The sequence below is a fragment of the Paroedura picta genome, chromosome 8 (assembly GCF_049243985.1).
Source record: "Paroedura picta isolate Pp20150507F chromosome 8, Ppicta_v3.0, whole genome shotgun sequence".
NCBI lineage: Eukaryota > Metazoa > Chordata > Lepidosauria > Squamata > Gekkonidae > Paroedura > Paroedura picta.
Genome location: NC_135376.1, coordinates 84,325,948 through 84,346,877, shown reverse-complemented (window position 1 = coordinate 84,346,877; position 20,930 = coordinate 84,325,948). Strand labels below are relative to the sequence as shown.

The 20,930-nt window shown below is 47.2% G+C and overlaps 1 protein-coding gene across 1 annotated transcript in view; it reads left to right on the top strand.

Annotated features, from left to right (window-relative positions):
* Positions 1-1,206: 1,206 nt before the first annotated feature.
* CCDC6 (coiled-coil domain containing 6) overlaps positions 1,207-20,930 on the top strand; it is a 60,079-nt gene continuing 40,355 nt past the window's right edge. The window contains exon 1 of the mRNA XM_077350664.1: positions 1,207-1,633. Within this exon, the coding sequence (XP_077206779.1) occupies positions 1,334-1,633 (300 nt within the window). The 5' untranslated portion in view covers positions 1,207-1,333. The remainder of the gene's footprint in view (positions 1,634-20,930) is intronic.

Here is a 20,930-nt window from a genome sequence, read left to right as displayed (position 1 = left end):
TGGAATCCACCCTCCAAAGCAGCCCTTTTCTCTAGAGAAAGGGATCTGTCACCTGAAGATCTATTCTAATTCTATCTGTAGGTCCCACCTAGGGGAATGGATGGAACCCATCTGAGGCTACAGTCCTACAGCTTACGTAGAAGCCAAATTTCATCCCAATGAAATTAGTGGGATTCGGTTCTGAGTAGAAAGGTGTAGGATTTTGCCCTTGGTCTTGACACAAAACTTAAGTTTATTGGAACTCCAACAGACTAACACAGCTATACTTCCAAAGAATAAAAAAGGGTTGTATAGGCTTCTGAATTCTGCACATGTCACCAAGTTAGGTCTGGAGGGCTGGAAAGGTTGCAGAGTTCTGTGTTAGATGCCGGTGGGCCGCAGTGCTTGTCTGAAACAACAGGAAAAAGTTTTACGTCCAGGTAGGGTTGTGTGCTTCGGCTCGGCTGCCTTGTTGATCATTGAAGCCCGAAGTGGTGCAAAGCAGTTGGTAAGTTAACATATGGATAATACAAGAGTTAACAGATGCAAAAACGTGTGAGAGAGCGAGAGAGGCGTGGAGTGCTGGTGAGTCGCTATTTTTTCCTGCGCTTTGCGATACAGCCAGCTTCACGCTATGTTTAAGATGCGGAAAAGCCCTGCGTTTGGGCTCAGTGGCACAGGCATGACCAATGAAGTTTACCTCTGGGTATATAAGAGAGAACTGAGTGACTTTGCACGCCTCGTGTGTTGTTATTATTATTATTCCTAATAACAAGGTTCTGTTGAGGGAGTGGGAAAGGCGGAATGATTTTGCTTCGGACACCTCGGTTCCCTGCCACGTCGGCCCAGCGCGGAAACACACCTGAAGCCCCACGTTCCAACAGCACCGCCTTTCCCATTCGGCGCGTGCTTTCTAATGCACTTTTAGTGCGCTTTTGCCGCTTCCAAAGCGGCCGGCAAGTACATTCTGTACCGCGCGCGCGGCCCAAGACCCCACGGCCGCCAGTCCCTTGATTTCCAGGGGTGACAGGCCCGCTTCCACACCCCTGCCGTGTCAGCGGCCCTGTCTGTCTGTCTGTCTGTCTGTCTGTCAGCCTGCGGGCGGCGGCGTGGCGCGGGCGGGGCTGCAGTGTCGGTGGGCGGCGGGCGGCGTCGCTGTGGGGCCGGCGAGGGGCGCGGGCGGCTCCCTTCTTGGCGGCGAGCGAGCGAGAGCGGCCGGACGGAGCGTGCGCTGCCTGCCGCCGCCGGCCCCGCCTCCGTCCCTCGCAGCAGGAGCAGCAGCAGCAGCAGGAGCCGCCGGAGCCGGAGCAGCAGCGGGCGTCGTCTGGGCGGCGGCGTCGCTGGGCGCGCGGGGATGGCGGACAGCGCGAGCGAGAGCGACACGGACGGCGCGGGGGGCAGCGGCGGGGGCGCGGGGTCGGGCGCGGGGCCCGGGGGTCCGTCGGCGGGGCCCGGGGGCCCGGGGCCTGCGTCGGGGGGCGGCAAGGCGGGCGGCATCGTGATCTCGCCCTTCCGCCTGGAGGAGCTGACCAACCGGCTGGCGTCGCTGCAGCAGGAGAACAAGGTGCTCAAGATCGAGCTGGAGACCTACAAGCTCAAGTGCAAAGCGCTGCAGGAGGAGAACCGCGACCTGCGCAAGGCCAGCGTCACCATCGTGAGTGCGGCCAGCCAGCCAGGCCGGCCGGCCGGGGCGCGGGAGGGAAGCGGGGTGGGGAGCCCGTGCCGCGGAGCCCCGGCCTCTCTCGGCCTGCCTCGTGGGAAGTAAGCCTAGAAGAAGAAGAGCTGGTTTTGGGCACCCCGAAGGAGGCTCCAAGCGGCCTACAGTCGCCTTCCCCTCCTGGCCCCACCACAGGCACCCCGGGAGGGAGGGGGACTCAGGGAGCTCTAAGAGTACCTTTCTGGGAAAAGAGTCCCAAGAGAACTGTGGCTAAACCAAGGGCATCCAGCTGGCTGCGTAGGTGTCTCAGAGCAGCTTACAAACACCTTTCCCTGACCCTCCCCACAACAGACGCCCTGGGAGGTAGGCGGGGCTGAGTGAGCTCCACAGAGCCGCCCTGTGAGAACAGCACTAAGCGAACTGGGACTGGGCCAAGGGCACCCCACTGGCCGCATAGGAGCCTCTGAGCAGCTTGCACACTCTTTTCCTTTCCCCTCCCTGCAGCAGACACCTTGTGAGGGGTAGGTGCAGCTGAGAGAGTTTTAAAAGAACTGCTCTGTGAGAGTACCTCTAAAAGAACTGTAACTGGCCCAAACTGGTTGCATGTGAAGGAGCAGGGAATCAAACCCAGCTCTCCAGATTAGAGAGCGCCACGCTTAATCCCTCTGGCCTGTGGAATGTTTTTAAAAATTATATTAAACTTTATTCTTCTAGCCCATCCTTCCCTGTGCAACCCAAGGTGGGTAATGCGTCTCATCCAGTCGACTGTAACCTATCCAGGTCAAAACAGCATATTAATAATTTAGGTTTTAAAACTGCAAAAGCCACTTCTTTGCAGTTAACATTTATATCCGAAGGGTGTTCTGTGCTGAAGCAGATCTTCATTTTGGGTGGATGTTTCCAGATAGAGATTCAGGTGTAGGACTTTGGGGTTGGTGTGTGTTGAGGGGATGGCTTAGGGAGGGGTTTCACCTGGGATCTATGGTAGACTATAGAGCTTCATTGCCGAAGCTGACGTTTCTTCCAAGAGAACTGGAGATTGGTGTCATTCCAGGAGTATCTGGCAGTTGACAACCCTGAGTAAAAATGGCCGGGAATCTTGTGGCGCCTCATCGATAAGCAAGGTCTTATTCCAGTCTGAACTTGGGTTCAAGCGACTTTTTCAGGGGATTTACACAATTCTTTTTTGTAGGAGCGATTGAGGCATCAACCTAACAGCGTCTCGGCCCTGTGAGAGCCAGTTTGGTGTAGTGGTTAGGAGTGTGGACTTCTAATCTGGCACCCCCGGTTTGATTCTGCACTCTCCCACATGCAGCCAGCTGGGTGACCTTGGGCTCACCACAGCCCTGTTAAAGCTGTTCTGGCTGAGCAGTAATATCAGGGCTCTCTCAGCCTCACCCACCTCACAGGTGTCTGTTGTGGGGAGAGGAAAGGGAAGGAGAACGTAAGCCGCTTTGAGCCTCCTTCGGGTAGAGAAAAGCGGCATATAAGATCCAACTCCTCTTCTCTTCTTCTGAAATGCAAGGCAGTGTTGTGTATATTGTGCAAAATTCACATCTGAGAAAAAAATGTACAGAGCTGGTATGCTAAGCTCCACCCCTGCAGTAAGTGAGGAGTCCCAGGTTTTTCTCCGAGACTTGTACGGGTAAGGAAGTCCCAAGCCTTTGCTCAGGGTGGGGGAAGCAGTGGAAAACCTCTTGATGCATTCCACCCAATTCAGCAGTTTCACAGTGGACTCTTCCTCTGAGGTTTTCTTAAGGGATTGTGAATTTGAAGTCAGGTTTCAGCGTGTACAAGAAGAGTGAAGGAATTTCTCTGTAGGAATTTTCTCACATGGGTCAATGAGAACATATTACTGCCTACTGGTGCTGATATCGCTTCTTTAAAATAAATAAATGCTGAAGCCTGCAATCTAATTTATTCCTTGAACACCCTCATGTTAAGGGTACTGGACAGTTCCAGATGCTGCTGCTACCCCAAGCAAGGTGCAAACTGAAAAGGCACAGGGACTCAGCAGCAAGGTAAAAATTGCTGGAGCAATCTGTTCCACAAAATATCTTTCTGGTAAGGCCTTGGAGGAGGATCCTGTCTCATGGCTTAAGTGCCACACTTAACACCCACTCAGGGCAGCTGTCCCGCCCCTGAGTGCCTCCTCCTGCAACTGGCTTGCCTGTCTGCCCACCCCTTTCATCTCCCACCCCTGACCACTCTCTCCTCCTTCCACTTCCCTCAGAGGCTGCAGGTCCCTGCCCCTGCTGGTGAGTTCCCTTCTCTTGGGCCTCTACCCTGCAGCCTTTCCAGGTCCTGGGGGAAGGGAGAGGCCATCCACAGAGTTCTTCCACCTCCCCCCCCCCCCCGCCCCCAATCTCGTGCACATTGTATTCCTGAACGCAACGGGCTTGGCCCCTGGTAAGAAATAAGAATTACTGGAGTCACTTGTTTTTCTTACACACATGAGCACTTTTTTTTTTTTAAGGCAAGCCAGTGTCTTGGCATGTGTTCCCTGGAGGTAGGTCTGTTCAGATAGGATTGGCTTCCTTTATAACTACCGAGGTCACCGAGCCAAGAGTGGTGAAGCAGTTGTATCCTCCAACCTAGGGTGGTCCCCTTTCCTTTCCCCCATAAACAAACACCTGTGACTCAAGGCTGTAGCATGAAATAGTGTTTTCTGCTTGGATCTAAAAGCAAGGCCTGCCTGTCATTTCTGACAGTGACTGACATTGTTCTGAGGTTGGTTGTCAGACTGTGGCTGTCCGGATGTCCATGGACTTCAATTCCCAGTAGCCCCTGCTAGCATGGTGCTGGCAGGGCCTCATGGGATTGTCTAGTCCAGGGGTAATCAAACTGCGGCCCTCCAGATGTCCATGGACTACATTTCCCATGAGCCCCTGCCAGCAAATGCTGGCAGGGGCTCACAGGAATTGTAGTCCATGGACACCTGGAGGGCCGCAGTTTGACTACCCCTGGTCTAGGCAGCATGTTTAGTGTTTCTCGCTCAAGAGACATTCAACTCCTATGATTCTAATGGATATAGATCCTGTGCGGACACTGAAAACGGCAGCAAATTCCAAACAGCGAGACGGCCCTGTGGGGTGGGGGACAACAGAGCGCCCCATGGCTCCGAAAAAGAATGAAAAGTTTTGACTGAAAGTGTTCATCATGAGATTTCCAGTGGGTAGACTGAGCCCGTCTCGGCAAGCCTGCATTGCGATAAGGAGATTTAACAACTTGGTCCAGTTGTCAACTTTTTGTGATACGTTTTTGGCGCTTCCCGAACACCCTCCAGTTCTGGGCCCAGAGTGGGAGTTCTCTTAAGGTAGGCAAAGCTTTTCTTTGACCCCCCCCCCCCGCACACACACACAATCCTTGAATTGGGGTTGTAATAATAATAAACGAGAGAAGCATCTGAAATGCTTATCGAACTACAATTATAAGCTGATGTGGATGTAGATTCTCAGAAGCGCCTGTAGCAGTTAAAACACAGTTTGCAGTCTCTGGCTCCAGGGTAATGCATCCCCCCCCCCCCCTTCATTCTTCTTCTTTTCTTTTTTTTGTAATGAAAATGAGCCTCTGGGAAACCAGATGACAGAGAAGTGTTAATATGCTACCTGTGTCCATATGCAGCTTGACATCTTGTTTGAAGGGCTTTAAAAAAAAGCCATTTGTCAAAGGGAAGGTAGGTTAGTTGGCTTATAGTAGCAGGCAGGCGAAAAGTTGCTTAGGGACTTAGGGACGAGGAAAGATATTACTGCAGCAGGTGGGAAGCTGCGTTTTTATTTCTAATCACAGAGGCTGTGCTCTTTCATTCTAACTGTATAGGTGCGGCCTGTCGGTCCCTGTATTAATTTCCCTTCTGGCTTTGTTCTTGTGGAGGGGTGAGATTGCCTTGACTGGATCCCAAACAGCCTTGGATCTAAACAGTTTTCGCTCCTAAAGAAAACTGAAAGAAACAAAATAGGAAACTACTTAATTGAGGGTTTTTTCTTGAATGTTTTAAATAGGAAGCGCTTCTGTTACGTTCTATATATAAAAGGATGTATATGTTGTTATGAGCAAGCATTCGTAAGTCTGCATACTGAACACAACTCTTAAGAACTACTCCAGAATATACTCTGGGTATGATGTGACATTTGCCTCTTGCTTGCATGGACTGTATTGTATGCAATGTCCATGAGAACGGTATCATAAGTATCTAAGGAGAGTCCTGCTGAATCAGACTCGGACTCCATGCAACCCAATACCTTATTTCATGTCAACAGACAGGGCAGAAAGATCAATGCCGTTCCCTATATGTCGCTTCTTAGTGCTGATATTCAGCGGTTTGCAGCCTTTGAATATGTTGGCTTCATTGACTCTTTCTGAGGAGACATTGATGGACTCATCCTGCATGAATCCTTTAGAGCACCGGTCCCCAACCCCCAGTCTGGAGACCGGGACTGGTCCGTGATTAGTCAGTACCGGGACACAGCTCCTCCTCCTCCTCCCCGGCTGCTGCCTCGGGGGCTGCCCTGCCACTCTGCCACCGGCTCACCTTTGGTGCTCTCCAGCAGCCGCCATGGCTGGGGCTCCCCCTCGGTGTGGCACTGCGCAGCTGATTAAAAGGTTGGGGACCACTGCTTTAGAGGCCATGCTTTCAGTTATCACTACATCCAGTGGCAGTGAGTTCCACAACTTAACCACTCTAGAGATGTCATGAATCTGTTGCCCATCAACTTTACTGAGGGTCCCCATGTTCTACTATTGTGTGGGTGAGAGAGAGATAAGTTACCCTCGTTTTCGAACCCATGCATAATTTTATAACTCTTTCTTGTGTACTTTCTTGGTGGCTTTTCCCCTAAATTTAAAGTCTCCTTTTTAAAGTCTCAGATGTATTTTTGCTACAGTGCTATTTGTGCTGAGAAGCAAATTGGGAGGGTGAGGGGTTGTCGGTTTTTATTGAGCTTACAGATTCATGCCGAGCCAGTTTGACCTCTGATCAAACAAAAATTGCTTGCATCTTTATGATGCCACCTCCAATGCTAAAAACTGTATATAGGCTACCAGCAGGGATGCCAGGAGCTTTAAGGGCAGAAGCTGAGACAGAAATCGGTACCATAGAGTTTTCAGGGATGGACAGAGTGTCCTGTGATGTGCTTACGTTACATTTGAGGCTTTAGGGGGATATTTCTGCCCCTAACTCTTGCCCTACTGGTCTGAGAACAGAGGGGAAGGAGCTACCTGAAGGTGCCCTTCTACCAGAAACAGGCAACTAACTTATAAGCCTATTGCTAGTATTCACAGGCATTAACCTTTGTTGAGTCATATTGTCCTTTCCTTGAGTGGCCATCAGGTTTATTTAAGTTTTAAATTTTGCAAGCTTATTTGGAAGTTGAGTGGCAGATTGGAAAATTTCACATGCTTCGAATCTGTTGCGATAGACTATGTTATTAGCATTTTAATCTGGACATGTTGTATTTTTGGAAAGCCATTTTTCTTGATTTTAGTGTCTTGGAAAATGCAGTGAGTGTGTCTCTTGAGTGTTCAGTCTGCTGCAGCATTCTAGAGACAAGTATGTTGAATTTCTCAACGTTTGTTTTGCTTTGGATCTCCTGTAGGCTAAGAATGTAGGCTCCCATGGTTCCGCAGAAGTAGACTCTGGATGTGCCACATTTGAACAGATGGAGATTGTTCTTCTTTGCCTTGAATTCAGAGTGCAAATATTGAAGTGCATGCTATCTAGTAATACCAGTAATGTCCTCCAGAAAGGGGACACACTTTTGTCTGACATAGGAGATCTCCTGACTTCCCAAATTACCTGGAACCGCCATTACCCGTCTTCATGTTGAAGCTAACGTGGAAATGGGTATGTTCTAGTTGTTGTCTGACCTTGTATGATGCTTCCCTCATAGCGTATAAGAAATCCTTGGGTTTTCATTTGAAGGTATCTACATCTCAGACACAACTGTTAGCTCTTCATAATATAGAAAGTGTCCTGAAGTCTTCTATGGTGTTTTTCTCTGTGTCTCTTTCAAAAGTAAAATAGAAATTCAGACGGGCTTGTATTTAAAATGCATGGATGGGAGTTAATTCATTTTTAATATATTTTTTTTAATTGGTTAAACAATTATCGGGCAATGTGACCATATATAGCCATGTGACCATATATAGCCATGTTGCCCTGCCCCTTCCTTCTCAAAGTGGCCAATGATGGACCTAGATGGGTGAAAGGGGAGGTGCCCCGGGTGGGCATGTACACAGCTGTGCTTCCCAACCATATTCTCCACTTCTGGGATTTCACAAAGCCTGAAGAATGTTTCAGGGGGTTTCTCAATGGTAAAAAAGTCGCGAAAGGCTGTCCCTGGCTTTTCAGTACCAACAAGTGTGTTTATTAAAATAGTGTTTAATAGGTATATTTAATATGCTTAGTTGAGGCATCCTCAAACTTAGTTGAGGATACTCACACACACCAAAAGAGCCCCGAACAGCCTTTCTAAAGATTGCCTTTTTACTACAGTGAGCTTGCTTGCTCAAGAATCAGTTCGTTGTGGGGATACCAGGTGTGCTTTGAAATAGAGCAGGGGTAGTCAAACTGCGGCCCTCCAGATGTGCATGGACTACAATTCCCAGGAGCCCTTGCCAGCATTCGCCAGCGAATGCTGGCAAGGGCTCCTGGGAATTGTAGTCCATGGACATCTGGAGGGCCGCAGTCTGACTACCCCTGAAATAGAGTTTTAGCAAGTACCCTGTCAGAAGACTGTACTTCATGTTGGTTTCATATTCATTTGCAAGGCTGACTATGAAAGCTCGTTTCCCGTGATTACAGCGAATGTTTTCAGTGTCTGCAATGCAAATTCACATGTTAAATATTCAGTATTTGTGAAGGCTAAGGCTGCCAACCTGTAATTTGAATGCAAGGCGAAAAGGGTAAACTGGATGTCACAAAACAGTGATCATTTCCCGCTTCCTTTTTGATTGGAAAACGTCAGTGCAGTGTTCAAAATCATTCTTATATGGGGAAAAAATATGCATTGTGAATTCATGTAAATTATTGTGTTTTTTCCAAGTGACAAGTAATAGCCGGATTTCCAGTAACATACTCATCTGTTTGGGATGGGTCAAGTTGTGATAGATTTTTATTAGGGGCACAACAATTCACATGATTCATCCATTGTTAAGGTGATTTAAAAGCCATTGGACTTGGTTCTCCCACCCAGTGTATTTCAGTAATTCTTGGCATGGTTAGTTAATGAAGTCTTAATTGGGGAAACGTGTGGGTTTTTTAAAAAGGAAATTTTGAAGGCAAGTTTTATAATAAACATGCCTCATGCTTACTCAATTTATCGGCCTTCTTGTTGCATCATAAAAAGCGATGTGATTTTGCCATTGTGTATTGGAGTCTTGCAGTCCTTGCTTGAAGTGGCCCTCGGATCTCTCGTTAGACGCCAGGAAAACAATTTGCGGGGAGAAGAAATGGCCTGCAATACGAGATCCGCTCCCCAGAAGGGTGGCAAGTAGAGACGCTCATGTTAATTATTTAAAAGGAGGCAATGTGTTGGAACCCTCACTGCTATAGTTAATCACGCAGATTCATCACCTGCACGGCCCGTTCCGTAGCCGCAAAAGACAAGGATGCTTCTGAAGCGATAAGATCTCTTCCCTCCATTGGGTCTTGCCAGATCATTTCACTGGGTGTTCTTTCTGATTATGTTTTTGATCCGAGATGTGGAGACTGTTTGCCAAGGCTTTTGGGATCTGACATATTAGACGTAGGGCGGATTAAAAAGGTCCTGTACGTTCACACTTTCGGTAGCACCGATAGTTCCAAAGGGATAGCCAAAGGAGGTGGGAAGGTGGGGCGTTTCTGTCGCTATCGGTTAGCTCTCTGTCTTTATATCCTTGGAAAGCTCTGTAAAAGGAGCACTTAAACCAGTGGGTTTCTCAACTTTCCTAATGCTGCGACCCTTTAATGCAGTTCCTCATGTTGTGGTGACCCCCCCAACCATAAAATTATGCAAGGGTTCTTTCACAGGAATGAAACCCAAACTGGCCAATGGTGTGAAGATCTATTGATAATGACTGTATATAAATTGTATATTAATTGGTGGGCGCCTTCTGGAGGAGCGGCAACAGTGGCAGTCCCCCCCTCCCTGGCCAAGCTGCTCTCCCTGCCGCGACCCCTGTGAAAGGGTTGTTCGACCCCCAGAGGCATCCCGACCCCCAGGTTGAGAACCACTGACTTAAACGGTTTGGCTATAGTAGCCAGTAGGGTTCTGCGTGGTGGTGTCTGAATCAGCCATTCCAGGCTGACGCAGCCAGTGCTGGGGCGTCTGCTGGCAGGGGCTCCTGGGAATTGTAGTCCATGGACATCTGGAGGGCCACAGTTTGACTACCCCTGAACTTGATGATTGAATGCATTTGATAGGAGGAAAAAATACTGCTTATCAAATTTGGAAGCTGATACCTGGGAGGATGTGGATCATCCCAGACTCGAAGCTAATGATTACCGACTTGTTCTGGGTACGCTTTCCGTCAAAGATGGGTTACTTTTTTTTTAAAGCCCTGTACTGGAATATAAATAGAAACAGACATGGGTAAGATGAATGTAAGCGAGCAACGAGGCACTCAGGTGTGCAGGAGTCTGAAGGAAGGATGCTGAAGGCTGTTCATTGAGGAACTGCATTAGAGCAGGGGTAGTCAACCTGTGGTCCTCCAGATGCTCATGGACTACAATTCCCAGGAGCCCCTGCCAGCGTTTGTAGTCTATGAACATCTGGAGGACCACAGGTTGACTACCCCTGCATTAGAGGGTCAAATGAAGGGAAACCCTTTTAAAGGCCTTTCTCACTGTTTCCCAGACTTCTGCAAGCTGAGGGGAACTTTCCCTGAATTAGGAGATATTTTTTTAAACTCATTCTAAAAGTCCTTACTCTCCAAAAGTCCAGTAGCACCTTTAAGACCAACACTCGAAAGCTCACGCCCTGAATAAATCTTTGTTGGTCTTAAAGGTGCTACTGGACTCTGATTCTGTTGTGCTACTTCAGACCAACACGGCTACCCATTTGTATCTATGATCAGTACCAGTATCCCTCATGAGGTCTCCCCGGCTTTTTTGGTTGTCTTGTTTTTGCATTGAGTCGTCGTTCTAGGAATGCCTCCCGGGGGAAGGTGATTTAGCTGCCACTCTGCAGTTGGAACTCTTGGATGAATAAAACGACACCTGATCCAGTGGCAAAGCAGAACTCAGCTGTCCTCCCAGGTACAAGTGGGCTGGGGAGCTGGAACAATAAACCCTACAGAGTTGCAACAGGCCTCAGCTGTGGGAAGGTCCTTTGGGTTGACTGAGGTCTTAATATACTTTGTGCATTTTTTCGCACCGGTGCTGGCCATAAATCTTCCTTATCAGTTGCCAAACAGCACCTGTGTGTGGGCGGGAAACACCTGACTCTAGGTTGAGGTGCTGTGGGGTAGCTCAGGCGGGATCCAGAGAATGCCTTGGGCCTCTGGCACGGCTTCAGAGCATGCTGTGGGCCTTCCCTCTCCACCTTCCAAGGCCAGTCCCTTGTGATTTCTCAAAGGCCCCCTGCAAAAGCAGAGTGGGTGGCCAGGGCTTCAAAAGGTGTACCCAGGAGGCTCTTTGTCTGGCACTTAGTAGCCAGGCTATAAATAACAAATTTTAAAAATATATGCAACATTAATTAACTCCCAGCCGTTCAGGAAACTTTTCCAGGGCCATCAAGAAACCCCTGGTTTCACAAAACCCTGGTTGAGAAAGCTTGATCTAAAGAAATGTTACTGAGGTATGGAAGAGGGACTTGCTTCTTAAAATACTCTGTTGATTACCTCTGTTGATAGGGGAGCTACTGTGTGACTGAGCATTTACTCTGACTTTATTGCGCTACTTCAGACGAACACGGCTACCCATTTGAATGTATGTGAACAGTTCTGCAGTAAGGTTTCCCCTCTTTTTCTCCCACCCTGAGGTGTCTCTACACCAGGGGTGGCAAACTCTGCCTCTCCAGATGTCCATGTGCTTCAGTTAGAGGGCTCATGGTAATTGTAGCCCATGGACAATTGGAGAGCACAGTTGGCCACCCCTGCTCTACACGAAAGGCCTGCCCCCTCTCGTTTTTCTGCATGCAAAGGTGCCATTTGTTAGAAAGGCTTTGATTAAAACCAAGAGGTTAGTCGCAAATATACCCCAGGGTTGTTCAAAAATCCGCTCTGCAGTCGGCTTGGGAGGGAGGGGAGGGGGGGAGAAATTGCCAAAAGCATTGACAGGCTGTGTGGGGGTGGCAGGCAGAGAGAGTGTCAGAAACTTAAGGAATGTTTTCATAGCTAGTCCTCTCTTGGCGTCCTATTGCTGTCTTGAAAAACTGCAATTGAAAGAGGAGTTCTAAAATGAAAAGGTAGGTTGCCTGTTGCCGGAGAGACAACTGTGCCTATAAGCAGCATTTTCCGGGCAAAGTGGTTCAAGCTGCTGATGGCAAATGATATAATATGTGGCTTCTCACAGACACGAAAAATAGCTCCTAATGCACTAGCTTCCCCCCAGGAGGAAGTTGTCAAGATGTCATGGCAATATTTATTGCATGACCAGATAGAGAAGTCCAGAATTGAAATTAGTATTATTTACTTGCATAGTGTTATATTATATGTAGCCAGCTGGGTGACCTTGGGCTTTCCATGGCACTGATAAAGTTGTTATGACTGAGCAGTAATATCAGGGCTCTCTTAACCTCACCTTCCTCACAGGGTGTCTGTTGTGGGGAGAGGAAAGGGAAGGTGAATGTAAACCACTTTGAGACTCCTTCAGGTAGAGAAAAGTGGCATATAAGAACCAACTCTTTTTCTTCTTCAGTAAGATCAGGGCTCTCTCAGCCTCCCCTTCCTTTCCCGCTGGGAATATTTCGAGGTGCCTTGAGAGTCATCACTCTCGCCTCATAAAAATGTGGTGCAAGAGAATTCCAGCCTTTAAAAGCTCATTTGGAAGAGCAATGGCAGTTCTTTGCCTTGAACAGAGAGGGGTGTGGTTTTGGAGCACACGACGACGTATTGAGCTTGAAACGCTGCTGTTTTTCATAGATGAGATGACACTTTGGAGAATTTTGCCTATGAGATGTCGTCACTTGATGTAGGCTGTTTTTTTTCCCGTGGCTGCTTTGAGGTCAATTGTTCTGTTTTAGGACTGGGCTGTGCCTGAAATTGTTTTGAAGGGTTGGCAGTGGAGTTTTCTGTACCCGAAGCGTTCTTTACACAATATATATTCTCTAGGTACCTGACACTTACAGTTTGGTTTGGTTGTGTAAAATCTTGAAGTGCTTACCTAGTTTTTTGATTTGCTTTAACTAACCAGTCAGCACCATACAGTGAGATATTACTGAAAGGGGTTCTTTGCAGGAATCTCCATCCATCCATCCATCCATCCATCCATCCATCCATCCATCCATCCATCCATCCATTTGATTTCTAACTCGCCACTCCCAGCAGTGTCAGCTCAGCATTCACCTGTCCTGGTGCTACATTCTTCAAGAAGAGACAGGAAAAAAATAATTTCTTTTTCCTTGCCTCTATGTGTGTGTTAGTTGTAGCTTCCAACCCAATAAGGATTGAAATGGTTTGCGTGCTTGAAAAGATGGGGAAAACATGAGAATGGAAATAAATGAATGGAATGGAAAAGACAGGAGCCGCGGATGTGTTTGCAGGAAGAAGAGAGACTGGCAGCGGACGAGGGAGATCGGAATAGCCAGACACTTGATGATAGCTAATGGATGAACCCGCATGCTCTTTCTTCCTTCCCTGTCTCATCCAAAGTAGAATGAGTAATGAAACTGTTAAATGTTTTTTGTTTTTCCATATTCTGGTAGTTGGAGCTGCAAAACTAGTTCTATAAGCTTGAAAGGGGGAGGGGGTGTTGAGCGGTAACGTATCCACTGGTTGCATAACAACTGCTTCTGGAAAAGAAGCTTCATTTGGACCTCATAAGGCGAGGTTTGATCAAACCCTAGTTAGTTAGTTATTATTATTTAATTTATTACCCGCCACTTCCAAGCAGGCTTGTGGCGGGTTACAGATGCCCAGTTAAACCCCCCACCCATTAAAGCCCTATTAAACTGGACAGAAAAATACCAATACAGTAGACCAACAACCCAACAACATGGCAGAGAGACACCCCCCCCCCCCATTCCCAAGTTGTGATTTCTGGTCCCGCAGATTTGGGCTTGTTAACTGGCATCAACCTGGGATTTTGGACTCTGAATTATTAAGAAATGCTCCCCTCCCCCTCAAAGATTCCTTGTTTAAAGGCTTTGTCTTAAATTCTGTGATTGTGTTTGGACACTCAGCCCCGCTCCCCAAAATAAACACCCCTGAGTTTGTTTTACTTGTGATTCGTTGTGACACCTCAATCCACAAACATGGTTTGGGGTAGGATCTGCTATGAAGCTTGCCGGGTGACCTTGTTCTCGCCTACCTTCGAGGGTGGTTGTGATGGAAAAAACAGGAAGGATTATGTACACCTCACAGAGTTCCTCGGAGGAGGATGAGATAGACACATGCTAGAAAAAGGTTGCAGGTGAATGTAGGATAACATCTAATCAGAGTTAACATAATGACTAACTGTGTGGAGTTGAATGCAAAAAACCAGCATCATTTGATTGGGTTTGTTTGGATAATTTCTTGGCAGAATGTATCCTGTGTTAGAGGGATTTCTGGGGAAATGAGGGGTACTATGACACAATGGGGGTGGATACCCCTCCCTATGAGCATTAAACAGTCCCGAGGCATGCAAAATGTTGGCCTTGTTTGTTTGTTTATGTAGAGTTTTTTCTTTGACTTGCTTCAAGTTTGGCATTCGCTGCCTTTGCTCCCCTTTTTTCTTTCCCCTTCCATTTTACGATAGACCGCACCGTATGCTTTTAATAATTGCCCAGTCCATTCCTTAAAGCAAAATAGATTGCAATTTCAGGGAGAAACTGGAAGAAGGCCAGCGCACAAAGGAGGGGTGGGTGGGAGGAATTTCATAGAACAATTAAACAAATTAGGCAACTTGTGGCTGTGTTCTTATTTATACTTCCCACATGTTGTGGAGCAGCAACAGGGCTCCTAGCTTGGTGCGCAAAATGTTAATTGTCGAGGCTGATAATGATCTTGCAGCTTATCGCAAGAAAATGCACTTAGAATGAAACCTAGTTCTTTCTTGCTTGTTGATAGGACCTTCAAAAACAAAAAAAAACAAAAACAACCCAATCAGATTGAGTCGGTAAACTTCTTTTCTTGCTCTCTGAGGGGCTAGAACAGGGGTAGTCAATCTGCGGCCCTCCAGATGTCCATGGACTACAATTCCTATGAGCCCCTGCCAGCGTTTGCTGGCAGGGGTTCATGGGAATTGTAGTCCATGGACATCTGGAGGGCCGCAGGTTGACTACCCCTGGGCTAGAAGGATCACACGAATGCATGCTTAGACACAGGAGCTGGTATATGTGCAGGGGCGCGGGGGAGTGTTTTAAGTGGAGAAGAGTCAATTAAAGGGGAGGGAAGAAGTCACATGGGGCATAGGCACAGTGTTAACGGGCCTGCACAAAACACAACCAGTGAGAACGTGGAGTCCTTTGGCAGCGCGGTGCGGAAAGGAATTATGGCCATAATCCAGAGAACTTGGTTTTGGTAGGTTTGAGGGCCTCGGACTTTACCTTTTAAAGCTCCCCCAGACTTTTGAAGTAGCAAGCCAAGCAGCACAGGATGGGACTGAGAAGCCCTCCTCGAACTTGTTAAGTAACAGCTCCTTTGTGTCAGGCAGTCCTTCATACAATGTTGCTTGGACATGGGCATGAAGGGGCCATTAGCTTGTTCCAAGCATCTGCAGAGTGAGTCACTCACACCTGCCAGAGTGAGGGCTTAATCCAGTTTTGGTTTGGCAAGAGTGGTGGTTTCCCCCCCCCCCCCCAGGCTGCCAATCAGGAACACTTTTAGAGTTAGCTGGCTAAGTGACTACAATTCCAGAGGCGTGGCTGTGTTAGAGTGTTGCTCCTAAGTTAGAAGACCAGCCGCACCTTAAAGTCTAATGGTTTTTTCCAGTATAAACTTTTGCGAATTTGCACTTCCTCTGTCACAAGAGTTGGGACTGCAGAGAGGAAAATAATATTGATGTTATAGGTGGCCGGGCTGGTGCCTTGTTTGTGTGCCTTACCTTGTTTGTGTGTGCTTGCTCAGTGGCTCTATAACGCCTGCTCCACCTGTAGATTAATGATCAGATTAACAGAAGACTCTGCACAAGTCTTCAGTTTGGTGTCCTGCCTATTAAGAAAGCGACCCCGACCTGCTTCACCTGCGGTGGGTTTTTCAGTTCTTGGGTCAGTGAAAAAGAGTAGAAAACCAGAAAAACAAAACAAAACTAGATGATAGTGGGGAAATCGGTGCTTTGCAGAGATAGCTCTGCTTCCGGAGGGAAATAACAGACTGTCATGGCTACCCAGTCTACATCAAGGACTGGATTCCAGCACAGCAAGAGGGCTTGAAAGATGATAGCAGGGGCCGAAGCTTTCTGATCCTGTAGGCACCTGGGGCTTTGGACACAGGGCAGTTGGCACAGCAACAAAACAGGAGGTGGAGCTAATTACGAAACATCAAGGAGTGAGGTTATGTGTGGTTCTAACTCTTCAATATTTCAAGCAGAAGCTATGCTTGACGGGATGTCTTTTAATCGGCATAGCCCAGTTTCCTAGAGCACCTGCAGGTGCCAGAAAAGGTGACCCTCGTTTCACCTAGTCAGACTCATTCTCTTGGGATATGCACTTAGCCCTTTCCCCGTTCTACTCAGCAGAGGAACACCTGCATGAAAACACAGGTGGCTCTGTGCCTTTTCCAACCTTCAAACCATGGAGATCCTGCTGAAATATTTTTCAGGTTTTGAGGTACCAGGAAGTGGTGTCAGCTGGCCACGCCTCCCTGTCATGCCCTCAGAAGTGAGAGGAGCCTCGGATGGCAAAGGTTTAAACAGCCAGACCTCCTCCCCTTCCCACCTCCTCTGGGCCCATCACTGGCCACTTTGGGAGGGGACGAGTCAACCTGCCCAAATAAGGTTACTTAAAAAAAAATGTTAAACTTTTTCTTTCCTTTTCGATTGGAGCCAGAAATGGAAGGCACTGGGTGGGAGGGCTCTCCCCAGCTACCATTTTGAAAACTTCCACACCTTGGTCCCATTGAAGGGCCTTTGCAGTACCATATTGTACCTCAGCACCATGGGTGGAAAACCCTGGACTACAGGATGCTAGAATACTTTATTTTGAATTTTGGACCTTCCTTGTGGCACTGTTACCGGAATGTTCAGCCACTGCTGTTTACAATCGAAGTTAATTAGTATTGCAAAATATAGAAACACAAGGTTTGCCTCCACTCCGCCCTTTAAAATTTGCTAATTGGAGAAACTAGCATCTTGATATATTTATTGGAATGATCATTGCGCAGTGCCATATAATTCAGCTTTAAAAACAGCTTGAACTGTACATACAATTTCAGCTTCAGAAAAAGTGCATCAAGTGCTACGCACTTCACACCAGTTTCCTTTTTCTGTAACTGTTCTTTTGCCAATCACAGTAGAATGTTTCTCCACTGGAGATTCTAAGTATACAATGGTAGTATGAAGCACAAGTTTCTCCGTGGTCCTTTACTATATAACAGCAAGTCATCCAGCTTCTTAATCATTTTTAGGGACTGATTATTACGATACAAGTTGCATCCTCCACTGGATCCTGGTGTCAGACTGCCTGCCATTTTTTCTCTCCTCTGCCACAGAATCCCAAGTGCAGAGCTTCACTTTCTAACACTGCTGGTGAATCCAGTTTCACCTTGAGAATGGACCTCAAGTTTACCACCAGGGTTACCTTTTCTAGGGGTGGTTCAGCAGTTGTGTCCTGTTTCAACATGGACCTCAGCTGGATTCAGGGAATTCTAAAGCTGTTTTAGCAGGTGACTGATGCCTAATTAGCATAACTTCTAATCTAATCTTTTGAAAGCACTTCCGTATCACTTAATGATCGCAGTAAGAAGGGAAATGCAGAAACTTGCCTGAATCACTTAAATCCTTATCATTACAGAGGCGTTTTCTTTGTTAAGATACAAAACGCTGGCAGTCAAAAGTGTAAAACAGATGTTAATGGAAGCAAGTAGGAGGTTGTGGGTTGATAAATATGTCACTGAACTCACTTCTGATCCAGAGTTCCCTGTTTTTGGTAATCAGTCTTAAAAACCCAAGTTGTAAAATTATTACAAACCCCATGACTCATGGTGCCTGGTTAACCTAACTATCCATCTATATGAAACAGCTGTATGAAGGTTCATAAACACAAATTTATCTTTTTAAAGTTTAACTGTTAGCAAGGTTGGGCAGTAGTTCCGCACACTGAGATAAACAGTCGAGAAATAGACTTAGACCCATTGCATTACAACCCGGCTTACAAACACACACTCTTTTCCCAGGTTTTTTGCTCTTTAATTTTCTATGTCTGCTTTTTCTTAGCTCAGATTATGAAAGCTCGCAGTCTCTTTTGAATCGTCCTGGAACCTTTAGGCGACCATATCTTGTTTCCAGTTTGGGAAATAGGAATTATCGGAAAAATTTGGATGCAATGTCAGCAAGAACTTTGCATAGCCCATGCAGCAGCTCTGGTTAAAAAGTACACTTTTCGGCACAGCTGTATTTCTCTCTGCTGTTTGGGGACAAGCCCCACTGGCTCAGTGTCTCAAGTAAATGTGCAGCATGGGCCAGGTTTGATGATTATCTTAAGAGCACTTTGCGCACTGCCTATGTTCACTGCCCACTGTGCTTGATGTAGGGAAGCTTTCATTATGGAGGGCTAATGTGTTCGCATGCAAAGTGCTCGCCTGAGTGCTGCAACTTAATACATTTGTGCCACTGAGATTGTGCTGGACTTGTTTTCTTTTAAACTGCTTTTTCCCCCTCCAGGCAAAACTAACTGCTGTGTTGGAGGCACCAGTTCTTCTCACTGGTGGCTCACTTGTGTGGGTTTGGTCATGAACCCGGTGGCCTTGTGTCTGCTGCCAGAGGCTCACATAGGGTGTGGTCGCCAGGTAATTATCGGCCTTCCTGTTTTTCCTTTGCAAAATTTCATCCTCTAAGAAAGTGTGTAAGTAAACATAAGGTGTTACTAAATTTTGTATGTGTGGGGTGGAAATAACTTGTTCCACTCAATGTAGCTTTTTTGTTTTGCTTTGACCCCCAGGTGGTTTTATCTTCATCTGTGTGTGTGTTGTTGTCAGTCTTCTAGGTAGGGAACTGTGGCAAAGGCTGTGAATTTCCCCAAGAGCACTCAGCAGACCAGATGAGTTATACAAATAGAATCTGAAACCTCTAGAGGTCCAGCACAGTTTCTGTAAACAGAAAAGGATCCTCCTCTTTTCTCCAGTTGTGCTCTCTGACTCCTAAGACAAGTGCCTGTGCCTCAAGAAACTTGAGCCCTTCTCTTACCTGCCAATCACAGGTCCCATGTTGTCTTTCTGTGCCTGAAGAAGGCCTTGAGGTTTCAAGGATGAAACCCTTTGGCAGTTGAACTGAAACACAAATCCCAGTGCTTGTCTCTGACCTACTGCTGGTCTCTGTGTTTTGCTGTTGCCCATTCAAGCTTTGTGAGTGATTCATTTGTGCAAGAGATCTGTCTGGGACCCGAGCAACCCCAGGGCATTCTGAAGAGACCCAGGGACCCACCTTGTACCAAAAGTAGCAACCCATGTGGTGCCTTTAAGTCTAAAACAAAAAAACCTGCTGCTCTGTTGTTCCCTTGGCCCTCTAACAGCCCACTGCTTGATGATCAGCCTTGAGCCAGGATGGGGAAACAAGACAAGTCACCTGCTGGCATGTGGCTGGGTACCAGTGGCTTACCACATGAATTGCTCAGATCCCATGGGACTTCCAGAGGGTGGAGCCTCAGGATCAGAATTATACAGGGCCATCCAGTCCAGCCCCCCCCCCCTCCTCAGGGAATTGAACATCACACCTGAGAGGTGCTCATCCAATTTCCTCCTAAAAACTTCCAGCATATTCAATCTACTAACAGCCCTCACCATTGGAAAATGTTTTCTAAGATTTAAGTGGAACCTCCTTTCCCATAATTGGAATCCACTGCTCCTAGTCCTGGACAGAGTCTACACTTACTTTGTTTATTCCATTGTCAATCCTGTTGAATTCAGATCGCTTTCAATGCGGGTCTTCATCTCCCCCCCCCTCCATTGAAACAGGAAAGTGTTCTGCACGTGATTAGGGTAGCTCAGAAGGGGGGGGGGAGCCAAGCCTCTTTCTTTCTTTTCTTGAAGGGGGGGGGGAGAGGAGCCAAGCAGGGAGCCTCTTTCTTTTCTTGGAGGGGATGGGGAGAAGATCGAAAAAGGTAGAGGAGGGAGGAAAAATCCAGGACCGACAGAAGTTGCGAGAAATTAGGGGCTTCTCCTTTAAGGCAAGTTTGTCACATGACCAGGTGTGGCCTATCAGAGGTTCTCTTCTTTCCCAATCCGGATATTGAGCATTAAAAGCACTCTAAGATATCGCACAATGAAGGTAGGGTCACACCGGATCAATCCTTCTTGCTGCAGAAGGAAAATTAAAATAGCCCAAAATCCAAATGGAAATCGCATTCTGTGTAGAGGGCAGGGACTGAATCGATCTGGGGTTGGAATAAAAGCTCCGTGCAGTTTACACCCTGGTCTCTAAAGCTGCAGTACACAAGTTAGCCCCCTCTTCACCATGTCTACCTTTTACATAGTTGAACACAGCTATCGCCTCACCCCTTGCCCTCCTCTTCTCCAAATTACACATACCCAAATCTTTCAGCCTCTCCTTGTAAAACATGGAGTCCAACTCCTCAACCATCCTAGTTGCCCTTCTCTTGTCAGTATCCTTCTTGAACTGCAGCACCCAGAACTGGACACAGTATTCCAAATGAGGTCTAACCAATGCCAAATTCCCTTGCTTTAGATTCTGTGCTTCCACCAATGCAGGTTAATATCGCATTAATCTTCTTAGATGCCATCTAATGGTCTAGCCCTCAAATGAGCCTAGTCTTTCATAAGTCAAAGGAAAATGGGTCAAGAGGACATGCTCCTTCCACTCTGCAGTATGAAAGGAGCTAGAGTCAGGAGACTGTTGGAGAACGGGAGGGAAAGAAACCACCTCCCCTTTCAGTCTGAGGCCAGAGAGAGGGTACACATTGTCCCTTTGCTGGCAAGGACTCTGGCAGGTCTTTTATGAGAATATATTAGAACATAAAAAGCCCTTGTGTACCAGAGAAAGCCCTAGGATTCCTTCTTCCAC